Source organism: Eptatretus burgeri, chromosome 10 (genome assembly GCF_056783735.1).
Source record: "Eptatretus burgeri isolate ZD-2024b chromosome 10, Ebu_testis_v1, whole genome shotgun sequence".
NCBI lineage: Eukaryota > Metazoa > Chordata > Myxini > Myxiniformes > Myxinidae > Eptatretus > Eptatretus burgeri.
The window spans coordinates 51,364,390-51,389,233 of NC_140970.1; the positions used below are offsets into that span (position 1 = coordinate 51,364,390).

At 42.1% G+C, this 24,844-nt stretch overlaps 1 protein-coding gene across 11 annotated transcripts in view; it reads right to left on the reverse strand.

Moving 5' to 3' along the window:
- The window catches only part of HUWE1 (HECT, UBA and WWE domain containing E3 ubiquitin protein ligase 1), a 428,879-nt gene that overhangs the window by 355,006 nt on the left and 49,029 nt on the right, over nt 1–24,844 (reverse strand). For all 11 annotated transcript variants that reach the window (XM_085898286.1, XM_085898280.1, XM_085898284.1 and 8 more), the window contains exons 15-21: nt 23,391–23,496; nt 22,518–22,610; nt 15,637–15,738; nt 15,321–15,401; nt 13,403–13,509; nt 2,050–2,227; nt 1,378–1,469 (exon numbers count right to left, since the gene is read on the reverse strand). In XM_085898286.1, the coding sequence (XP_085754412.1) occupies nt 1,378–1,469; nt 2,050–2,227; nt 13,403–13,509; nt 15,321–15,401; nt 15,637–15,738; nt 22,518–22,610; nt 23,391–23,496 (759 nt within the window). The remainder of the gene's footprint in view (nt 1–1,377; nt 1,470–2,049; nt 2,228–13,402; nt 13,510–15,320; nt 15,402–15,636; nt 15,739–22,517; nt 22,611–23,390; nt 23,497–24,844) is intronic.

Sequence of the window (24,844 nt, forward strand, 5' to 3'; positions counted from 1 at the left end):
TTTCCTGCAGAGGGCAGCAGGTTTTCCTCAATGATTTTTCTGTATTTTGCTCCATCCATTTTCCCTACTAACCTGAAAAGTGCCCCAGTACCTACTGATGAGAAACATCCCCCAAACATGATGCTGCCAACACCATACTTCAGTCGGGATGGTGTTCTTTGGGTGATGTGCTGTGTTGGGTTTGTGCCAAATGTAACATTTTGCATTTCAGCCAAAAAGTTCCATCTTGGGTTCATCAGATCACAAAAAATTTTAATTTTGCCACATGGCTTTGGAATCTCCAGAGGTTTTTTTGCATGCCTCAAACGGAACTCAAGGTGGACTTTGAGTAATGGTTTCCTTCTTGCCACCCTATTGCACAGGCCAGAGGAATGCTTAGAATATGGTTGTCACATGCACAAAGTGACCAGTCTTTGCTATAAGGGCAAGTAGCTCTTTCAAAGTTGCCAATGTCCTCTTGGTAGCCTCTCTGATCAGTCTCTTCCTTGGTTGGTCAACCAGTTTGGAGGGACAGCCTGATCTCGGCAGGGTCGTGGTTGTACCATACACCTTCCACTTCTTAATGATTGCCTTGACTGTACTCCAAGAGATATTCAAGGCCTTTGAAATAATTTTATACCCATCCCCTGATCTGAGCCTTTCCACAACTTTATCGCAGAGGTCTTTTGAAAGCTCCTTGTTACTCATGGTAGTCTTTGCTGTGAAATGCACTACCCAGCAGAGGAAATCAACAAGAACAGCTGATTTTATTCTGAAACGAGAAGGGCACTCGGTAGAGCACGTACCTCCGCCACGTAATGCCTGATCCAGTAGAACATATCGGGCCCAATACATTTTTGAAATAGAATTCGATATATCGTTTTTGGCACCATCTCTCAATGTTGAAGCATCACTTTAAAAATGAAATAATTCTCGAATGCAGATCTTCACTAAAATTGAATCAATTCTTCCTCGTCACACAACCATGTCCAAGTTTCATCCGAATCCATCCACAACTTTTTGAGATATCATGCTGTATATCGTTTTTGGCCCCATCTCTCAATGGTGAAGAATCACTTTAAAAATTCTAGCAGTCGGATCCAGATCCAGATCTTCACTAAAATCTAATCAGTTCGTCCTTGTCACACACTGAACCTGTCCACAACTTTATGAGATATTCTGCACACAAACAAACAGACAGACAGAAAGAGGTGAAAACATAACCTCCTGCACCTTCGGTGGCGGAGGTAATTAGCATGGACGGACAACCCAAAACAATGCCTCCAGTGACTTCGGCAGCGGAGGTATAAAAATCCTTCTTGGGAAGCAGCTTTTACAAGTATCGAGTAGGCAGTATATCACACCAAGGCAGGTTGGAGAACAGAAGAAAAATGAGACCTTGATAATAGCAGATGTGGCATCAGTTTTGAGCGAAGGCTGATGTCTCATCAATTCATCCACAGCACTTCCAAGGTTGGAAGCAGTATCTCCTGCAAAAAATACATATAATTCAGAAAAAAAGCACTATTTGTATTTGTGCTATTCAAAATGCACACATTATTCATAAATGTGTTCGGTGAAGGCCAAATTCCTTGTGGTAGAAAGAAAACTCTGTTGCTCTCTTTAGTTTTATATTGGGCTCTCAACTGCGGGTAAATTAATTGTGGACAATATTCAGTTTTCTCTGCAACAAGAAACAAAAGTGAGATTTTTACAATTGCGTGAAAGCATTTTCACTTTAATCTGTGTAAATGGGTTATTGTAAAAGATTGTCGAGAAGAGAAAAGCACAGAACAATTTAAACATACAATTACGAAAAGCAAACTTGCAAACATAAATGCTCATTACACACACTATCTGCAGTCATAAAATCAAGCAAGTTCTCATCTCACAACTGCACACCTCTGTGAAGATCAAATTAATCCAAAAACACCACTGCAAGGATCAAATAATTAAGGTGACATCAGAAATATTATCTACAAAGGGAAGGCTTTTTACATTGCATACAGTTGACTGAAAGATTAAAAATAATCATGCTTCCAAGGAATTGATGCCCTGCATGCTGTATACCCAAGGGGTCAGAACTTCGACGGCGCCGCATTGCTGGCAGGTAATCTGGTGACAGCAGAACCTTGAAGAGACGTTCAAAGGGCTGGCAGCGCACAAATGATTGCAGACCACGAGCATTGAGGCACAGAGCACTGAATACGTTGGGTAATGAGCCAAGAACCTCCCTCGTAGCTGGTACCTACAAAGCAAGTCCACCGCATTGTCAAAATAAACATGACAACCAAAATTTGCACATTGGATGACCATCAAATAGGCTTGCAAAAAGAAAAAAAAAGGTTTAAAAAGCAACTGAAAAGTCAGCATATTGTGTCAGACACCAGAAGAAAACTGCAACCAGAAATAGACAAGCCCAAGTAATAAGATAAGATGTTTGGCAAAAACGAATTAATGTTCTTAAAATATGATCTGCACTGACAACCCTGTAAAACAAGAGGGTAACTGGAATGCGTTACCCCATGCAGTGTTCAAGTATATACTTCAACGAGCAGGGGTACCTGGCATTGCCGGGCAACATCAGATCCCTTTTCACACGCCACGCCTTCCTCTGCCTCCTCCCACCACCACCCTTCGAGGGACATATTAATCGATATGGCTGAAATAATGCTACAGATGTTTATCCTCATCACCATGTCATGAATCTGGGGTGTGTTCAGTTACCAAGTTTCTTGTAGAGCACTTGCCAAGTGGCTTAAGCATTCAAGCAAGCACTCCCTCAGAAACCATTGATAAGGAATGGCTGGCTTGGCAAATGCTGGCTAGCTGCTTGGTAACACCACACAGAACATACAAAACACCAAAAAAGGACATTTTTTAAAAAATTAAACACTTCAAATATTAATCATGAGTATTCTCGCTCCAATGAAAATGTACTTTGTTCAGACCCACACATCCACCCACAAACATGAACTCAGCTTTATATACAACATTAGGCCTTAGTTTACGGATCCGCCGACGATATATTTGCCGAAATGAAATATAAATATAAAACATTTTTAGCCTTTTATATTTATACATTTTCCACCGAAGGTGCAAAAGTTTCAAAACCCGAAATGTAAATGTCGGCATTTATTTTCAAAATATAATTTCGTGCGCGCGTGCCAAAATGCCGAGTCATCTTTAACCGAGCTGCGCAGTAGAGCTGCGGTAGTCTTCGGTCATGGCGTCTGAGCAGTGGCCAGCGTGGTTCAGATTGACTGTTGTTTCTGGGGTGAAAGTGATTTTTTTTTCGATACCTTGTCGAGGCTCGTGTGAGAGCTAACACACAATACACATCATGGGGGACATGAGACAAGAGAGGAGGGAGTGGGAAGGACAAAACAGTGGGGAACAGAGACATTCGGAGATCTGTGGAAGTAAAGGGAGAGGTATGGGACGGGGAACATGAGGAATAGAAGATGGACATTACAGGGACTTTCAGGAAGGAAAGCAGAGAATTTGAAGGAGGTGGGCTTGGGTGGATTATCGGGGGTAGAAAAGATCGAGGATTTGGATGGGGGATGATAAGAGGTGGTGGTGAACAGCTGTTTTGAAGGCCTGAAGGGAAGAATGGGAATGAATAGAGTGAGGGAGTTTATTCCAAAGGCGTGAAAAAAAAGAGGAATGAAAGAGTGAAGGTGAGCAGTGATTCGTGATTTTGGTAGTTTTACCAGAAGGGGGTTGTTGGCGGACCTTGAGCACCCTGCAGAAATGTGGTGGGGACAAATCGCAGAGAGAGCAGGGGGGCGAGGCTGGAGAGGAGACGGTAGAAGACAGAAAGACCACCGACCAACCTGCGGTGATCGAGTGAGAGGCCCAAAGACTCAGCCTCATTGCGGGAGATGCCAATGATCCGAAATGCCTTGGCTTCTACAGTGTGAAGCCGAGAAAGGTGGGACGCAGGAGCACCAGCCCAGAGGGGAGAGCAGTACTGCATCACGCTGCGGATAAAAGCTTTGTAAGTGGTCAGGAGCTCAGGTGGGCCGAGGAAGGACTTTGCACGACGGAGGATTCCCAGTCGGTGACTAGCTTTGGAGGTGAGGTTTGAAATGTGGCTTTCCCAGGAAAGGTCGTGGCAGATAGTGAGACCCAGAAGCTTGAAAGAAAGGACTTCTTCCAGAGGATTGTTGAGAAAGTGGATGGGGGGGGGGGGTTCTAAACGGTCCTTTCGAAGAGACATTGTGAGATTTGTCCAGATTGAAAGACATGTTCCACGTGTTGGACCAGTTTGTGATTTTATCCAGATCAGCAGTGAGCGAAGAAGCTGCTGCTTGCCGGTCTGAGGGATGACCGATGGTACGGCAGAGGGTGGAGTCATCAGCAAACAAATATAGAGGATTTTCCAGAGAGTCTGAGAGATCATTGATGAAAACCAGAAAAAGAACAGGGCCCAGAACGCTACCTTGAGGAACTCCAGCCTGGACAGGAAGAGAGGATGAAAGAATTCCATTTAGGACCACACGGTGACTGCAACAGGAGAGGAAGTCTGCGAGCCATGAGTTGTTAAGAAGTATGTCAGCGGTATAAATTCGAGTGACTGTATTGGTGATTTAATCACGCAACATCTTGACGACGAATATTCTGGCCGAACTATTGCATCAATTCAGTGCAGCAGCAGGGATAATTCGCACGCCACTCTCGATCGTGCCGATTTTGTTTCCATCGAAAGTTGTACACCGCTGTTCATATTGAAAGATTTTGGTGCAAAGTACGTCAAAGTGTCCCTGCGAGATGCTGATATTCAGCCTTCAACGGACCAGAAATCAGCCTTTGATGTGCTCATGGGGATGGGGAGACCGTACAATCAGATGCCCACTGAAAAGTAAGCTGGTTATGGCTCTGATTGACCGCTTTGAGCGTGTTGACTCCGAGTAGACACCTTTTTTAATCATATCCAGCACTATGCACTGGTGTGCATGCACACATCTACGACTTGGACAGTAATTTTCTCAGCATTGTTTCCATTTGTTTGATGATCCAACAGGTTCCTATAAGAAAAACATTCCAGACAATATTGTAAAAACAAGTTTTAATCCTTCTTTATTGTTTTTCACATCAGATGATACAGTGAACAATGGCATCCTGCATTTGAATGGTTTTCCATCTTCAATGTTTTCTTAGATCCTCCTGGTCCGGGATTTATATTTCCCCCCCCCCGCCTACCCTTGTCTTTTAAATGTAATATCCGAAAAAAAATCATAAAGATATATAATTTCTAAAAATTTAAATTATATTTCTATTTCGACCCACTAGCCCCACATTTTAGCTGAAGAACTGCGTAAACCAAGTTATAAAATAACTAAGGCCTTAGGTGACAATTTTTGTTATTACCTCCACCATCGAAGGTGAAGGAGGTTGTTTTCACCCCTGTGTCTGTCTGTCTGCAGGATCTCAAAAAGTTGTAGACGGATTCAGATGAATTTTTGTGGACAGGTTGGGTGTGTGACAAGGACAAACTGATTAGATTTTCATGAAGATCCGGATCCGGATCTGAGAACTTTTAAAGTGATTCTTCACCATTGAGAGATAGTGTTGTGGGCCGGGGTCGGTGGCGATAAACGACCACGAGGGGGAGCAGTAGGGTCGTTTCCACCGAACACCCCGGAATTAAGGTCGTGACTCTCGGACAGCTCCGAAAGGTCGCGGGTCACTTAAGGACCATGGTCGCCAATATTTTAACAGCACAGGGTAGGGTTAATAGCCTAATTTCAAGATACCTAAGTACCCACATCATCTAACCACCGGGGAAAACCACACCCTCGACGGACCTCATCGAACCGGGTCGCTCTGGCGACCTCGGTCCAGTGTAACCAAGCGGAATTACCAAAGTCCGTCGGACCCAATGACAACTTACGGCACCGACGGACCCACTATTTTTTCAAGCCCGCACCGTACTGGGTCAATGGAAGAAAACACGGGCAACGAACTGGGACATTTAACAAGAGGGTTTATTTATAAGGGAGGGAGACACAGAGCTGACTTGATCACGAATAAACAAATAAAATGTACAATGAAAAGAAAACACTTAAACACCTAACAGAATGGCAACAAACACAAACACAAGCACACACACCCTCAGACCAAAGGGAAGCTGGTTATGGCGGCCAAGTACCGACCAAACTCTGACCTACAGCCTGTCCATCCCCTTGGCTGCGAGGGTTGAGGTTGGGGGAACAGAGCCTGGCCGGGTACCTTCCTGCCTCGTGCGGTCACACCGGATTCCAACCCACCACGGTGGGACTCGAACCCACGTCCCGAAATCCACGAGCCCACGACCCTGGCTGCTCAGCCACCACCACGAGGAGCCACCGCAAAGGACCGCAGACCACGACCGAGAACAGGCCACCACGACAGCCCAAAAGCAATAGACCACGATCACTGCAGTACTCTGGCCCTGACAACCACTCTACCCTTCCCTTTGAATGGGGTGAACACTTCATCTGGCTGGGGCAGAGCCGGCCCTGAGATCAGCCTCTTGATTGAACAGGGCGTCTCAGGGGGGTGGGGGGTATCGGAGCGTCTCGGAGGCTCGCCCCCCACCCCCGAAGAGGCTCTGTAGTAGTTCCCGGCACTCTGGCCTCCCATTGGCCGGAGCCCATCGGCCCTGCTCGGCCTTCGCCCATTGGCTGGAGGAAACGCACCATGCCCTTCCTCGGAGCGAAGCCTCGACCTGATGCAATGGAGGCTGCACCCACGCCTTCAGCCAAAAACACGTGGGCAATGGAGTTGGTGCGCGAAGAAGTGAAGGGGATATTTAATGTAAAAAATTACCCCCGGTTGGTGGTGACGGTCATCTCTGAAGCTCTGTAGATCCAACTTTGAAGACACGTGACTCGATAACCAGGACAAATTTTTGAAAAACCGGCCCTACCAAATTTAGATATTGTTCCATATTATCAGAATACAAAGAAATTTCGAGTATCGGATCAGAAACAGCAGAGGAGATAGATTTTGAAAATGGACGATTTAACAACTTTGGAGTGACCTTGACCTTGACCTTCAATCGGGTCAAAGGTCATACCGTCATGCATCCCTCATCGACATCCACCCACATCCCAAATATCAAGAAAATCGGAAGAAAAAAAAATGGGGACGTACGTACATCGAGACTGGTTTTATTAGGTCATCTCGTTAGAGATGACCTAAAAACCTGACTATTTAGAAACCTGCAGCGCACATGAAATTAACCCATTCGACAGAAGGACGGGACCCTAACTACAAACACATACTTATCAAAATAACTGAACTTAGGGACTGCTGTCTGTGTGCAAATGGCTTTCAGATTCATAGCAATAGGGCCAAAAACGATATATAGCACGATATCTCAAAAAGTTGTGGACAGATTTGGACGAAACTTGGACATGTGTGTAAGACAAGGAAGAATTGATTCAATTTTGGTGAAGATCTGATAATTTTTTTTCAGTGATTCTTCGCCATCGAGATAGGGCTAAAAACGATATATCGAATGATATTTCAAAAATGTATTCAGCCAGATATGTTCTCGTGGATCAGGCATTGTGTGGCAGAAGTATGCGCTCTACCGAGTACCCTTCTCGTATTATATATTAGAACTGCCATGTTTGCATGATATTTCTACTCTTGTTAATCTATTCTTCTTGTTCTCCCTCTCGTAGTAATCAGCAAATAAACTTTCTATCCTCTATATCATTTTTCCATCAGTTTTATCACGTTATAAAAAGGCTCAAACTATTAGTGCATTCCTGCTATTGCAGACATCGCTGCATGATGATGTCATGTGTAGGGATTTCTTTTTTCATAAGACTTGCGTACAGAAGCAAACACGGGATATATTGTTACGAATCTGGAAGCCATTTGCACACAAACAGACAGCAGTCCCTAAGCTTAGTTATTTCAATAAGTATGTGTATAGTTAGATTCCTCCCTATGTCTAAAGGGAATTACATGTCTGCGCTGCGAAGTTTCTTTCGAGTTAGATTTTTGCAATAATCAACGCCAACAAATCAATCCTTCACTTCTTCGCACCATCGACGCCATTGCCCACGTGCGTTCGACCATGGACGTGGACAGAGGTTTCCTCACGTCAGAACACTGACCTCGCCCAGGAAAGGAGGGGGTTCCCCCCTGTCCAATCATGGATGGCCAGCACATCACCCTCCGAAACCCTGTCCAATTAGGGCAAAGATTACCTCAGAGCTTTGACTCCACCTCAGAAAGGCAGGGTTTTCGTCCTGCACAATCAGAGGGGGACAGATATCACCCCACGAAACCCTGTCCAATCAGGGCAAAGATTACCTCAGAGGACCAATCACCCCACCCCAGGGGAGGGATAAGAATCGCTGGGCTCCCCTTGGTGTTCGCTGGGTTGGATTGGTCAGAGAAGAAAGGGGTCGCCATTGCTCTTGGTGTGCGTCGTTGCCGTGTCTCAAGCTAGTCCTCTGGCTATTCCACAGCCGTCGACTTCCATCTCTCATTTTGTCGAGCAATAACCGAGTCCGAGCCGGGAATCTCCGCTGGCCCTCTGTGAGGAGCGTCCCTGGCCCCGTGAGAAGCGACCCTGGCCCCCGCCTTGTCACCGCTACACCGTGTCTGGACTTGCCGACGATCGAGTTTCACACCTGCAGTCGCGGCTTAAACCGCACGAGGCGGCCAAGTACCGACCAAACTCTGACCTACAGCCTGTCTATCCCCTTGGCTGCGAGGGTCGAAATAAAGATAATCCAGGTTCATTTTCTTTTGGTGTGAGTGTGTCTGTGGTGGCGCCGTCCTACAAGTAGAAATTATATACGTGTTGATTGCTCATTGTACATTGCCTGTATATTTGGAATAAGTCTACACTGTGTCTCATTATTGTCAATAAATAACTGTTAAATGTTCCAGTGCGTTGCCTGTCGTTTCTATCATTGACCCAGTATGGTTCGGGCTTAAGAATTAGGAAGGCCGATTGTGCCGTAAGTTGTCATTTGGGCCGGCACAGCTTTGGTAATTTCCGCTCGGTTACGCCGGATCCGAGTCGGGAACAAGTCGGTTCGGACAAAGCAGGCCAAGGGTGTGGTATCCCCGGGAACTGGACTGCGTGGTTATTTAGGTATATTGGAGATCGACAATTAACCCTACGCCACGCGGTCAAAATATTGGCGTCCACGGTTCACTAAGGGACCCGTGACCTTCGGAGTTATCCGAGGGTTACGACCTTCAATTCCGGATGTTCGGTGAGAGACGGGCCCTACTGCTACGAACAGCGGTCGTTCCTCGCCACCGACCCCCGGCCCACAATATTTGCTTGCACAATCATTGCAAATTCTGGTAAGCAAACATGGAGTTATAAGTGACACGTCACTGTCTCGCAGACAGAAAGTAACTGCGTTTGACGCCCCACAAAGTTTTAATATTTATTTAATGAAATATCACCATTGTCTTTCCTCTGCATAATATGAGCAGTAATGCACTTTCATTGGGTGGTGTGGATAAAACATGTATTATCTCGTAAGCTGGAATCAAAATGTTACATTTTTCCCTCAAAACGGTATCTTCATTTAAAGATAGATGATGCAATGTTCAGTCTTCCAATGTACATGAGGCCTTTAAAACAATCTGAGCTACGTGGAGAAAAAGATAGCGGCGATTTCTGGACAGCTGGAGGGCGTGGCCTGTACAATGGGTGGAGATTATGACCCACAGGCAGACAGACAGAGCCACACACACAAACTCAGCTTTATACATTAGATTCAAATAAAATAATGACTTTAAAGTTGGTTTAAAAAAAAAATTCCACAAGCTTAGCACGAGAAAGGCCATCTTATATACAACCTTATTTAACATATCCAAGTACTGCAAAACTGGAGGTTCTTCGAAGTGACAAGAAGGCGATTTGATTTGTATTCTACAGTGTTCAAGTATATAAATCAATTTAAATCAATTAAAGATTGTAACGGTCGTGTAACAAAATTCATTCCGGAAGTTTACCACCGTTGACGCAGTGGCACCGCCCAATCTAACATGTTAAATTAGTTGTGTGACTTTTATGACATAATTTAAAACAGCAACTTTCCTGTTCGGAAAGATTTTCATTGACTGCCACATAGGCAGACAGACAGAGAGATAGAGAGACAGACTTGGGGGGGGGGGGGGGACTCACTCCTCTCTGCGCATGTGCAAACCAATGTACTAGTACTGCGCAACTCCAGGTTCATTTTCAGATTCATGGTCCGATTCATGTTCAATATGTAACGTTTAATTGAAATCAAGTTGTTCCTCGATCATAAACTGACGTTTGTGGTCAGACAGACATAAAACAATTGCTTAACCCCACTTTTCACTTTGCGTATGAATGGTAATTACAGTTGGATTCAATGCAGCACACAGTTGAAAAAAAAATGCAAATAAATGTTCATCAAAACTTTTCAGCAACAAAATGAATTGGAAAAAATTATAATAATAATAATTAAAAACATTTAATCCCAAAACACGTCACTGATGCCATCCCAAGCGTGCGGCCACAGACAATGGCACGCCTCTGCCCAAAGCTATGGAAATCGAGCAAGTGACAGTAGCAACAATGGGTATTAGAGTAGAGGGGACAGAGAATTATTTTAATTTGACGTCAAAATTGCATGACATAATGGGCACTTTCGAAGTGTGAAATTTGAATGTGGAAATAATGTAGCATGTTTGAATTGTTTTTAATTTAGCGACTTGTAGCTTTGGGTAAACCTTTCTCCAGCTCCCTTTTCTTGCTCTGGCAGATTTGGGACAAATGGAGAGAGAGATTTTAAAATGTGCTCATGAGAGTGGAAAAATATGAATGGCCAACCAAATTTTAGGTGTGCAGGGTGCAGGAATGAGTGGTGTGTACGAGGTTGTTTGAGAGCAGCGAAAAGACTGGAGGGGCCCTCAAGTTAGTATTCGTGTGATGGAGGCGTTAGAGAATTTGAAAAATGGAAGCTGTAAAGCTGCTGGTCATTGGGGCATGGCAAATTGATAGTGGAATTACTGTAGAACTTGGTGTGCAAATGTGTTGTTCACGGGCTGGTGTGGCCCAAGAGTGAGGAGCGCAATTATTGAGGGCACCAAGCCTTGGGGACTCATGAGTAGCGAAGAGCCGTTTGTCGTCTTGAGAGTTTGTGAGAGCCTGAGCAGTTGAGCATTTTTCTGAATGCAGCTTACAATAATATCTCAGAATTAAAGTACTGTCGGACTCCACTATTCACAGATTTGCTATTCACGAACCCATGTATTCGCGGATCATAAAGTGTGACCTGCTTCGACATTTGCGTTTCGAGTGTTCGTGTTTTTTTTTTGTTTTGGTTTTTTTAACCCTTCAGGACTGGTCTCTATCCTCATGGGAAATTGGAAATCAGCCAACATCACAGCATTACATAAGAAAGGTGCAAAATGGATCCCCTTCACTACAGACCAATTAGCTTCCTGACTTCCAATCATCAAGATCATGGAATCCATCCCTTTCATCTCTCTTTGGTGACTTCACTCTCTGCTGTGACATCTCGTTCGAGACAGGTAGCAGTCTCTTCCCTTTCTTTAGAACATGACAAAAAAATCACAATATGGTCAAACAATTTTGCTTGTGTATACATATTGTCCACCCCATCCCTCACCGTTACCGACATCACTTATGCAAATGTGCAAACTAAATCACCATCTACTTTCTCCCCCAGCCCTGCTATTGGCGTTTTCCCTTTCTTCTGCTGTTCTCTTTGTTATGTTGTATCAATGCTCTTCCACAAGCCAAGACCATGTAAAACGTGTGTGTATATATATATATATATATATATATATATATATAAATATATATATATATATATATATATATATATATATATATATATATATAAATATATATATATATATATATATATAGTTGTTTTTTTTTTTTTAAACAATGCTGTGACATTCATGGACCCCGACATAAGCAGCATTTCTCAGGAATGTATCCCCCATGAATAACAGGGTCCAATAGTACTTCACAAGCATACAGTCCGTACATGCAAAAAATAAAAATACAAAAACCCGTATCTTGCCAAAAGGTGACCACGTGTGACTTCTTTAAGGTCACACTGAGGTGAACAGAGCTGCTATCCACCAGGAGCGACTCCTTGAGGAATATCTGCCTACGAGAGATTCCGATGAGAATCGCTCTACAGAGTAACCATGAAAAATATGCGTTTGCCTCATAACATCACCAAATGTCATAATGTCTCAAGCTTGACATATTTAGAAAGCACTCAGAGGTGTTCAATCTGAGGTATTACACGATATGGTACCGAAGATTTCAAAATTTTACCTTGGGGTCAAAAACTTTCGACCTCCAGCGCTAACCATGAAGGTCAAGGCCGATCGCCACCAAAAATTAATCAGCTGAGCGCCAGACCATGACCTATATTCCCATGAAGTTTGAAGACGATTCGATCAAAATTACTCAAAAAATAATGGTTTCGTCGACTCCCCTGATTTGCGACAAAGTGACCTTGACCTTTGACCTTGAAAATTTTATGCGCTGAAAGGGAACTCTCTGATAGGACTCTGATATGCGAAGTTACAAAAATTTCCAATGATAACTGTGCTCTGCAGAGTGATTGATACGTGATTACAGACAAACAAAAAAACAAAAAAAAACATACAAGCTGACTAACATATCTTGCAAAAACTTCGTTTTGGCAAGATAATAAAATTGCTTAAATTACATTATATATCCGTTTTGACTGAAGGGAAAGATTGTGTATTGATACTGGAGATTACATCATCAAAAATGTCAACACTGAGGTGAGCTTTTCTTCACAATGCAGTTGTTTGTGGTTAGTTTGGTTTGTCAGTACAGGTATCCCCACTTCATGAAGTTCTTCATTCGCAACAACGAAGGAGCCGTCCCCACAACACAGTGTCTGGTAATTGTGCAATATCACTTGCATGGCAATGTTTTTCCCACCGGTTAACTGTTCGATGGGGTGATTAACTTTTCAGAAGGTTTGCGAATAATAACTTTTCATATTGAAAGGGTTAAAAATAATCTCCTCCACCACATCCTTGAATGGAAACTGGGATTCAAGATTGTTTTGGTAAGTGTTGCAACTAAATTAACTTTATTATAGTGATACTGTCTTAATTACGAGGAAAACAATAATATTATAACGTCACTTGCAAATAAAACCATCGTTATACCAAGCAGATGGCTTCACAAGTGGACTGAAAAATTATGGTGAGGAAACAAAGTGTAATTTTCCCCCACACAAAATAATGGAAAATGAGCTTCCTCATAAGGAAGGTTCGTGTAACGAAAGTGTATAAAGATGTGTAGTAACCACTTCATCAAGTGAGAGATACCTGGATGGGGAAAAAAATAAAATAAAAAACAGAAATAGTCTTGCAAATGATCAGCACGTACATCTTTGATGAGCAGAGCATGCAGCATGACGTCTGTGAGGCCATTATCTTGCAAAGATGACAGAAGTGAAGGCTCTTGAAAAACGAACACCGTCACAACCTCAGTAGCTGGTGACAAAGCAATAAAACCATGAAAACCAAAATGCCAGCTTATTTTGGAGGAAATGGAAGAAAAATAAAATTCAGTTTGGGATCTCGACATTTATCCTTGGATTTTAACCACATAACAGCCCTGGATTAAAACAAAAGCAAACAAATAAATTTTCAGCAACTTTCTATATCTGCAATCGGTTGACCCTGTTTGGCATTAGCATCTGAACAAATAAAAATTGAGATCCATTGAGGTACAAGTTCTATAAATGTCGTGTTGATCTTTCAATCATCGACTTCAGTCTTTGCATTATACTGAAATCACAAAATCTCCACAGAAAATTTTCATGTCGCTTGTCCATCCTTTTGGAGGAAATAGTTCGCTACACCTCACTGCAGCTTCAGCACAAGGCTTTGCCATCTGATCTCAGCTCAAATAATGTATGAACATACAGCAATGTTCTCAGTTTAATACACTTAACAGGGTCAAATGTTTTTCACCTGTTGGCCAGATGGCCAGGATTGAAGCAATCAAAGGACAGTATTTGGGAATTTATATAGTTAAAGACCACAAGGGGAAAACCAGAGATGTCACTTTTTATAAATTTCAGGGTTATTGCACCTGCCAATAGTTGGCAACATAAGGTTTCCTCTCACAATATTACTTTAACAAATAACCAGGGGTGTCACATAATTTATATGGTATAAAGTTTAGCCGTGCAATGAAAAAACAAGTGTTGTCAAAGCTGAACAAGTAGAAACCCAGAGTTGTCAGTACTTTACTCCTGGTTAACTCCCTTTCATTCATGTTAACTGTTCCACCATAATATTCAGAGTTGAGAAACTAAAAAATGAAAGGTTGTAAAACTTTCACAGCATAAACTCTGAGCACTACATTAGCCTATTTGGTTACATCATGGGCTCCGTAGTTGGTGCATATCATGGTTCAAGCCTGGTCAAACCTTTATTGTGACTTTTATGGGACCCACGCCGTGGCTTATTAGTTAGCGCGTCTGAGTACCCAGCCTCATTCGATGTACCCACCGCCCAATCAACCTGCTTAGGTATATGAGGGAGTCACATGAGGTGACCGGCTATTGCGGGGGTGGTTTATCCTTGGTTTCCTCCCGGTTTTCCATCATATGAAGTAGTACGGAGTAAGAAATGGAGAATCCGTCGTCATACAAGCGAAATACCCTTGAGCATGGCGTTGAACACCAATCAAACAAAAAAACAATGACCGTTTAATGTTGAAAAAAAAAATCTGTGATCAAAGTCATGTAATGTATGCCAATAACCAACAAGCATGAATTTGCTACACATCCTGGGTTAAAATTGCATGGCAATTATTAAACAAGGGAATAACCAGTGATGTCAGTTTGCAACATTGATTCGTTCTTTGCTCTGAAATTAAATAACACAGAAGCTTGGCAAATGCTACATGCTTAATTTGATCGGCCAATGATCACTCTTCCTTTTACTGAAAAAGAAATCTATATGACAGTTATTAAACAGTCCACCAAAGTCTTGAAACTGTTTTTCAGTTTCTTCAAAATTGACTTATCCTGACATCTCTGGTTTTCCCCTTGTGGTCTTCATTTACTTCCATATCAAAGCATAACTGTTGTGATACAATAAACAAATTCTTGCATCATTCTTTGTAAACAGACCAATAAAACCATTACAAATATTCATTTCCTCTCATTAGTAGAGAGATGCTATTCAGATGGAAATCTGGCATGCGGTTTATGGCATTGATTTACATATGAACTATTAACACCGCTTAGAGGGAAAGAGAACAATGAGTGCAAATGTGTCCCACATCTCACCAAGCAGGAAGAGGGATGGCCCATAGTATTCTGCATTGCTGATTATGTGCTTGAGGGAAGTGGGCAGTGACTGGTCCATCACTGTGACAGAATATGAGAGAAGAGAATAAGAAACGGTAAAACAGCCTTTCAAATCCAATTTTGACAAGAGCATTTTAGAACAATACATAAAAAAAAAACTAAATGAATCAACAAATAAAGGTAAAAGTGATGACAACATGTCCCTAAATTCAGCTTTTTGATAAAGCCCAAGAGTAATTTAAGGTAAATACAATTGTGAAATAAAATAAAACAGTTGGGGAATGCGATCACACACCACGACGAATGCTGTCAGAAAAGGCTGGATCTGGAATTGCCTTCTTCAGGAAGTTCAGCATAGACTTGAGTAGTGCAGCTCTCTGAGGTATGCACTGAGCACCTTTATGAGGCAGATGTACAACAAGAGGAGGATTGTTATATCTGAGCCATGAGAATTAACTTGGATCAAAAGAAAAGATTAAATCACACTATATTTAACTTAAGACAATCTTATTGAAGAAGACCTTTCATTCAAGCTTCTGGGTCTCACTATCTGCCATGATCTTTCCTGGGAAAGCAACATTTCCAAACTGGCCTCCAAAGCCAGTCGCCGACTCGGCACCATCCGTCGTACAAAGTCCTTATCCACCACCTTCAACCCCTTCAAATTCCCTGCTTTCCTCCCCAAAAGTTTCCTGTTGTGTAAGGTCCTGAAAGCCCCTGTGGTGTCCATCTTGTTTACCCCGTGTTCCCCACCCCATTCCTCTCCCTTCCATAGATCTCCTAATGTATCTGTCCCCCACTGTTTTGTCCTTCCTTCTCCTGTCCCCCTTGTTGTGCATTGTGTGTTAGCTCATACGAGCCTCGACAATGTAGACCGAAAAAAAATATTAAAAAAAGACATTTGCCCAAGTAGAGAAATGAAATACTAGTAGCAGGTACCAGCATTAAAATTAAGATGCAATGTGAACTTGTCCTATCAAAAAACTTGTTATTCTGAGAGTACTGCATACAAAATCTAAGCTCATGGAAGATCAAGCCCCAACAGTGAGGCCATGGAGGTCGCGTGAAGGCCAACATATGAAACATAGGAACCTGCAAGTTGTTGGCGGAAAGGGAGGGCGAATAAAAATTAAAGCAAGGTCAATAGAATGCCATTGCAAATCCCCACGCTTCACACCAAAAACAAAGTTGAAAGATGGCACAAGGTTCCACTATGCCTGGTGTTGGCTTAATTGTTCGGATGGTGGGCTTGGGATCCAAGGGTCCCAAGTTCAAATCCCACTTTGCTATTGAATTAATAACAACATGTGGGGTCGACTCAGCCTGTCATCCGTCTGAGGTTGGCAAAATGAGTACCAGCTTACTGGGATGATTGTGCCATTTGAGTAGCCTGTGTTGGAGTGACGGCCCGTCCAGGATTGTGCCCAATAGCCAAGGAGACTGCTTCGGCAGCACCAACGCTCTGTACAGAGTATGGTCCCAATGGAATGGATGGATGAGGTTCTACCAGAACTGACCCAATGTCAGATTTTGAGTTTAAAAAAATAAAAAGTTACATAGTTCATGAGTCCCCTACTTGACTTCATAGACAAAGCTCGATTTAAAAAAAAAAATGTTTTAAAATGTGCCTGTCATTGAATTTTTGAGGATTTCACCTTGTCGTCACCCAGAGCGTAGGGCCAAAAATAATACTTCTCTTGCATCTGCTTGTCATGTGGTGATCATAACTACCAAGTTTGGTGAATTTCTGCCAAACCATTTTGGAGATAGCCAGATGGACAGACGTAATACATTACAATATCCCCCATATTTTTTTCCAAAAGCGTGGGGATAAATGTCATAGTTCTGGATGGAGGATGCTTTGAGGTGGTGGTGGTGTGCTGCCAACAAAGTCCGAGAGGGAAGAATGGGATTGAAAAGTCAAAGATGGTTCCAAATTTGGTGAAACAAGAAATAAAGGAGTGGGCAGGGAGATGGTATTTCACAAGTGAGTGTCACAAGGACGAGTTTGCTGGCAGACCACATGCTACCTGGAGTCACTGAGGGGTTAAAGAGCAGAGTGAGCAAGACTTGAACAGAGGACACAAACCTATCTGCGATGACAAAGAAAAAGCAGCACGCTCTGCACATGATAATGATATTGAGATCTTTGACGTTTGAACTCAACAGCATCTGACAGGAACAGGTATGAATCAGGAGCACCAATCCATCCAGGAGAGTCGTACACCATTGGCATATAAAGAAAGGCCTTGTGGACTGTGATAAGTTTGGAGTCAACAAAAAAGGACTTGGAAACTTGACTTGATAATGACTTACGGGCACAAGACTGGACAATGTGTGTGGTAATGGTTGAGATTATGATGTTGAGCCAAATTGCGAGACTTGTTCCAAGTGTTAGCCACGTATATAGTCCTAAGTCGGCAAGAATGAGGTGGGAGGGAGGTAATGTCCTCTCTCATGGTTATTCATGTTTACAAGAAAAGGACTGGGTCCAGCAGGCTGCCTTGAGGACCTCCATTCATCAGTGCTACTGTCTTTCCAATTTTCAAACAGCCTGATCGCTGACGACCAGTATGGGGTAAAACCCAATCACCAATCTGGACATGCTGCTGCTCCTCTCTCTCAGCAATGATTGGAGGCCCTAAATCTTGAAGAGGTCAGGACCGTCTCCATGAACATCATCGGGCATTATACTGTCTGGCATCCCATGTTGCTTGCCAAGCTCTCTGCCTATGGAATACAAGGCCACATTCATCCTTATACTTCAGACTTCCTCAACTCATGTAGTCAATGTGTTGCTATCAATGCAACCCGCTCCAGCTTCCCCTGGGAGAGGAGAAAAATGCCAAAGGCAGGTTCTTGGGCTCAGTCTTGTTTCTCATATACATAAATGACCTCTGATACACTGTTAAAAAATAATAATAAACCTTTTGCAGACTCTACCTTGTGTGAAAGTACCTACTTCCCACTGAAATGACACCACAACTGCATCACTCTGCTAATCGAGAAACGATTAGATGCTTGTTGGATAAATGAAACATGGCCTTCAATCAAGGAACCTCTCAGTCTCACCCTGTCACTCAAGAGTCAAACAAAAGCACCTTTATTTCTGTGGTCATCCAGTGAAAAGTTCAGTTTCTTCTCGACCTCAACATCAGTCTGGGCTAACTACACAGTAAAGCTGGCCTTCAAATCCAGCCATACACTCAGCATCTGCAGTAGTTTGAAGGCTTTCCTCAAAAATCAAAACTCAGCTTATAAGACTTTTGTACTGAGCTCAACAGAAGACTGTTCTCCCCCTTAGGCTGGTGATATATCATCACATCTGTCTCTGATAGATTACCGTATATGGAATCTAAAACTTATCACTGCAATCTCCCGCTATGAGGCCGAAGCGCAAGGTGTGTTCTCACAGTAGGCAGGTTGGTGACCTGCCTCTCCTCTGGTTAAGCTCCCTCTGCTCTCAGTCCTCTGCTCACCACCAACTCAAAGATGTTAGCATTCTTACAGTAACCCTCTCCTGCTTGAACATCCAAAATCCAGGCTGACTGCACACCTCAACTCTTTTCTTCTTCACTTTTCCAGCCTATAGAACCACTTTCCAGAGGCTGCTCTATCCCAGCCTTTCTTCGAAGACTTCAAAAGCAGGTGGTGCACTGCCATGTTGTCATGTCATGTCATATCCCCCCCATTCACCCTTCCCAACTCAACCCTGTTCCAAGCAGATTGTCTTTTTTTTGGCAGATATTTTCTCCTCTCCTCAATCCTCTTTTTTTTGTTCATTCATTCCCTTGCTCATTGGGTCCAAACATTGCCTCAATGCCCATTGTTGGTTTATAACCCTCAATCACTTTGCTCTTCTATGAACCTACATCCGGTAAAGAAAAAAATAAATACATAAATAAAAAGGTATCTTAATTGTTGAGAAGTAATTTATCCAAAGGAAGAGGAACAATAATTTCAAACTCAGTGGTGAACAAAATCAGTTTTATCATAAACAAGACAAGAAGTCTACATGTAACATCATTTTGTTCAAAAGATACAAGGCTTGCAGTTTCCTTGCATTTCTGAACCTCTCCCTATCATCCAACAGCAAACTAACCTGACATCGTGCCATGTTTGGACATTCATACTGGGCTGCCACATTTCTCTTCTTCTTCTTCAAGTTAGTGTGCATCTTTCATTCCTAAAGATTCTAGCAAAACAACTGATGCTTGTTTCTCCATGCTCTATTCTTTTTAAATGCTGAATGTCAAGCAAAGAAGCAGCATGCATCGCTTTTAAAGTCTTTGGTGTGACTCGTTCGACCCATAAATACATTTCGAGTGGTGGGACACAGCGGACTGAGAACTTCCTCATGTTGAGGAAGACTTTTAATGTATATTTAGCTGGCTCAACACTTAGAAATATTGCTTTACCAACTTCCCAATGGAACCGATCGAACTTCCACAACTGTACAATTTCACGTTTCCAAAAGAGAAAAACCATAATTATTTTGATTCAAACTTTACCACATACACATTGTAGACAAGAGAATTCATAGAACACCTTATCTCACACAGTCTTGAAAAAAGGACATGGTGAGGGTCTTTTCAACTCTTATTTTGTGTATCCGAGCACGATCTATATCCGCTTTGTTGGTGAACTTTGAATAACAGGCATGATGGCAACCATACAAAGCCGATGGGTCAAACGGAGGAGTCAAGAGTTGAACCTTCTGCCAACTTATTGGAGAAACTGACAATTTTGGAATAATCTTTGAGAAAAAGATGCACTAAACAAACGTATCTTTTGGATGAAGTTACCCGTTGTTGCATCGCTTCGGCGTTGCCATATTGTCTGAATCTCGCTGTTACCCCAGCCTGAGCACGTGAACAGTAAATTTGATTGGTCGAGACAACGTACAATTTTGCCCTGGTACTACTAAACCAAAGGTTTTTGGAAGTGCAATCAAAGCAATTTGTGTTCCAGTGTTCACATATATAATACAATCAAAATAAAATAAAAATCTTAAAGGCTGTGGGAAAGAAAACAAATAAAAATAAATAATAATTATTAACAAATAAAAATTTTTTAAAACACACAACAAAGCATTGAATATGAGGTTTACCACCACTGATGAACCCTCTTTTACATGTTAAACTAGTTATTTGGACCTCAGTGTCCTCCATGACACCCCCAAAAACAGTAAGTTTCCCGTTTGGAATGATTTTAAATTATGTTCGACTGCCAGACAGGCAGAAACTGGAGCAATGGCTTTACGTAGCCATTGCTACAGCACTCAGGATGAGACACCATACAATTTGCTGAATTGAGAGACAAAGTACTGCTAAACTGCAGGTTTGTGTTCAGATTCATGTTCTACATTGTTCAACAAATAAAATTTAATTGAAATTAAGTCGTTCCTCCATTCATATAAATCAACTGATACAAAGTGAACCAAATGCTAAACCACACTTCACGCTGCAGCACAGGATGATAACAATGGAAATTTTTTCCCTATATTCCAACCTCTCCATCAAGTGCTAGAACCTTGGGCAAATTATAAATTACATTTATGGGTCAAGTGCAACACTGATCACATTATTTCTTAAGGTATGAAAATTTACAACCATTGCTCTGTTGTAATCCATCAAACAACTGAATGATTTGCAAAACCCCAATTATGTTGTGAAAATTAACAATAATTTTTCATGCAAGGGAAGTTGAAAAATAAGTATTTACAGAGTGCAGACAGGAAACGTTTTTTTTTTTTCCACAATGAAAAGCCCGATGCCACCTACCCCCAACCCCCTTCTGTTTTGAGCCCTGTGACCCAAAACCCCCAAAACCCTCCCCCTCTCTTAAGGGCATAAAGCAGGAGAAAAACCCCCCAAAAAACGTTACATATTTCATGTGTCCCTCCTCCCCCAATGTTAACCGCATATATAAAGTTTCATTTTAAAATGTGCCTCGAATCGCAGTTTTTGTCATTTGGCCTTTTGACCCAACCCCAGAGGCGGCGCCAAAATAAAACTTCTCTCGCACCTTCTTGCCATGCGGTAATCAACTACCAAGTTTGGTGAATTTCTGCACAACCGTTTAGGAGATATCATGACAGAGGGACAGACAGAGATACCAATCAATATCCCTCTTTTCTTTTCTTTTTTTTTTTTTTTCTAATGCTTTTTTACCCCCAAAAAAGGAAATAATTCAGTGCGTAACCTGCAAATATCAATATAAAACAAATAAGTACCTTTACAATAGCACCATAAAAGATAGATATACATTCATGCAAGCAAATCAAAACAAACAAGAAAGGAGTAGGCAATGTATTTCCAATCCAAGTGCTCAGCTCCTTCCATGTCACCCCAACCCACACCCTCCACTTCCCCAACTATCCAGAAAATGCATACAGATTTATTCAAATGAAAAATGAGAAGGGCACTCGGTAGAGCGCATACCTCCACCATGTAATGCTTGATCCATGAGAACACATCGGGCCCAATACATTTTTGAAATATCATGCCATACAGGACTGCCGTTTTTGGCCCGATCTCTCAATGGTGAAGAATCACGATGAAAATCAAATAATTCTCGTATCCGGATTCTGATCTTCACCAAAATCGAATCAATTCTTCCTTGTCACACACCCAACCTGTCCACCAAGTTTCGGCCAAATCCATCCACAACTTTTTGAGATATCGTGCTATATATCCTTTTTGGCCCTTTCTCTCAATGGTGAAGAATCACCTAAAAAATTCTAGTAGTCTGATCCGGATCCGGATGTTAACCAAAGTCGAATCAGTTCGCCCTTGTCACACACCAAACCTGTCCACAACTTTTTGAGATATCCTGCACACAAACAAACAGATAGACAGACAGACAGAAAGGGGTGAAAACATAACCTCCTTCACCTTCGGTGGCAGAGGTAATCACATCGCCTCAAACCTGACTGTTGTGCTGCTCCATTCCAAACGTCGTATATAATATGAAAACAATTTTTGATATACCTATTCTTTACAGAGCACGAGTGCTGCCAAAGCATTTTCTTGGCGAGGTTTATACTGGGTGGTTTGCCATTGCCTTCCTCGTGTTGTTTGTCTGTGCTCTATCCTTCTAAATGCTGAGCCTCAAACAAGGAAACATAATAGTGAGGTATAAATTATACTTTAAGCCACATGTTGACATCTGTACCAGGCTTTGGAGGAGCTGCTGCAACGACTGGCTTCCCATCACCCTCTGTGACAGAAGACAACCCAGGACTGGCTTCCATTGCCACCTCAGTGGCTGAGAAGATAGAAAAATAGAAAATGCCATTAGCCACATAAAATGTATACCTTTTCATCAACTTAAAGGAAGCATCAGCACTGATGGAATGCCATCACCTCAAAATAAAAACAAACACCACACAAATGCAAAGAAAACAAACTTAAAATGATCATTAGGGCTTCAAGCAAGTGCTGAAGCCCTATTGAATTCGTTAGTATTATTATTCATAATTAGGTTTGTCAACACAAGGGATTGAGAGTATGCAGGCGACCAGTCCAATTATCCACTGAAAAAGCGGGTGAATGAACACAACACAAGAAAGCCCCCAAAAGGTAGGAATGGAGAAGGAATGGCTCAAAAGGGAAACCTTGACTGTTTTCATTGTTTGCTTTTATATCAACTCTTAACAGCACTGAACAGACAACAAAAGTACCTCTAAATTAAGACAACAAAAGTCGAGACAAACTGCACTTTGCTCCCGATGACTAAACTGTACACACAAATTCCATTCATGTGACCAACGATTTTGACAAAATTAACTTTCCTATTTGGGGTCAATGTCAACATGGTCAAATTTACAAAGGATAGGATGTTCAAAAATATATCACGTCTTTTGAGCTGACATTTTACACCCCTGCCAATGATCTCATAAAGAGCCATCCCAGTGTTCGGCTGAGACCAGCCAAGATTTTTTTTCTCCATTTATCTTCATATTGAGCGACTTAATGCAATGCAAGATGAAATTTGCCATTTGGCACATCTGGCACACTCAACTACCAGTACTACACTGGGTTTTACCTTCGCTTTCGGTCTCCATCTCTTCACCATCCAGTGCACCGCTTACTGTCCGAATCCGTGGCTTCACCACAAATGGACACTCTTTCCGACACAGCTCCACCTCATGCTGCACAAAATGCAAGCAAATTTATGAATTAAAGAGAATTTTAGCTCATTAAAAATAGTAATAATAATAAAAAAAACTAACAGTTGCCAGTGGCAGAAGCATGAGAGCTCAAGAATCTGTTTTCAAAAATAGTTTCAAACAAAAGCACAACAGCATGAGATTTGGGCTCGTAAGCTTAAATGTTAATAACACATTAGGATCACGAGAAGCACCAGCTCCCTCCGGGAGCTGCCAGGAGGGGGGGGGGTCATATTATCTTTTGATTATTAATACCAGAGCAGAAGACCCACCCGACAGGCGATCTTGTTAAAAGTATGCAGAATCTTCTACAAAATTCCTTTATTTGGTTATTGTATAGGCAACAGACTGCTGTCACGATCACACCAGACAAAAAAATAACCGTTTATGTACAAGAAGCAAAAACATGCATTCTGCTTATATGCAAATACAATATATCGTGGTTATGTCGCTGGGATAATTACAATTGCATCCCCCTCCTTCCTCCCCCCCCCCACCCCAAAAGGAAGAAAATGCCAAGATCGGTGAAATTTTTTTTTTTACTCAAATGAAACTTGCACATGCACAACTTCAGGGTGCTCTCATTAATCCCTGAACGTTTCATCTTCAGAGGTCAAATCCTCTTGGAGTAGATACATGCAATGCAATACATACATCCATACATGTTCAGCAACATGTTGAACGTTTAAAAAGCCATTTAAAACAATATTTGTGAATCTTGAAACGCTGAACATAAATATTGATCGGGCAAGAAAAACAAAATTTTCAAAAAAAAAGAGCCTGTATGATGTCATCCACATCAAAAATTAGAATATAATCCATTAGAAGTTGCAGATTTAAGGTCACACTGACATGGCATCCCTCCGTCTTTGTGTGAGGCTATGCATTTCAGCAGCCATCTTCATCTTGAACTGCATTTCCTACAATGGCTGAAGAGTCCGATTCAGGATTGGCAGGCCTTTCCACAAAGATCATGTCTGTGGTCTCCAGGTGGGAAACTTTAGCTGGCAATCTGCTTCCTGTGCTCACGCTTGATGATGGCATGATCCAGTTGATGCCAATGTCCAGACCTTGGGCATTTCTATGAAACCTTGTGATGGAGTTTGCTCTTGAAGAATATATCAATAATTCAAAGCTGTTTCTGGGCACATAACTCAGACAATCTTTGGCCATTTTCATCAATCCTTTCGATGCCATAATGCCTTGGGCATGAAGTCCAACAGATGTGGTCAGATCCAACTCTTGCATCAAAATCACCAAGGAAGAAAAGTTTCTTGGTTGGCGGTAAGCATTTAACGACATCAAACAGCACCATAAGAGTGGTCATTCT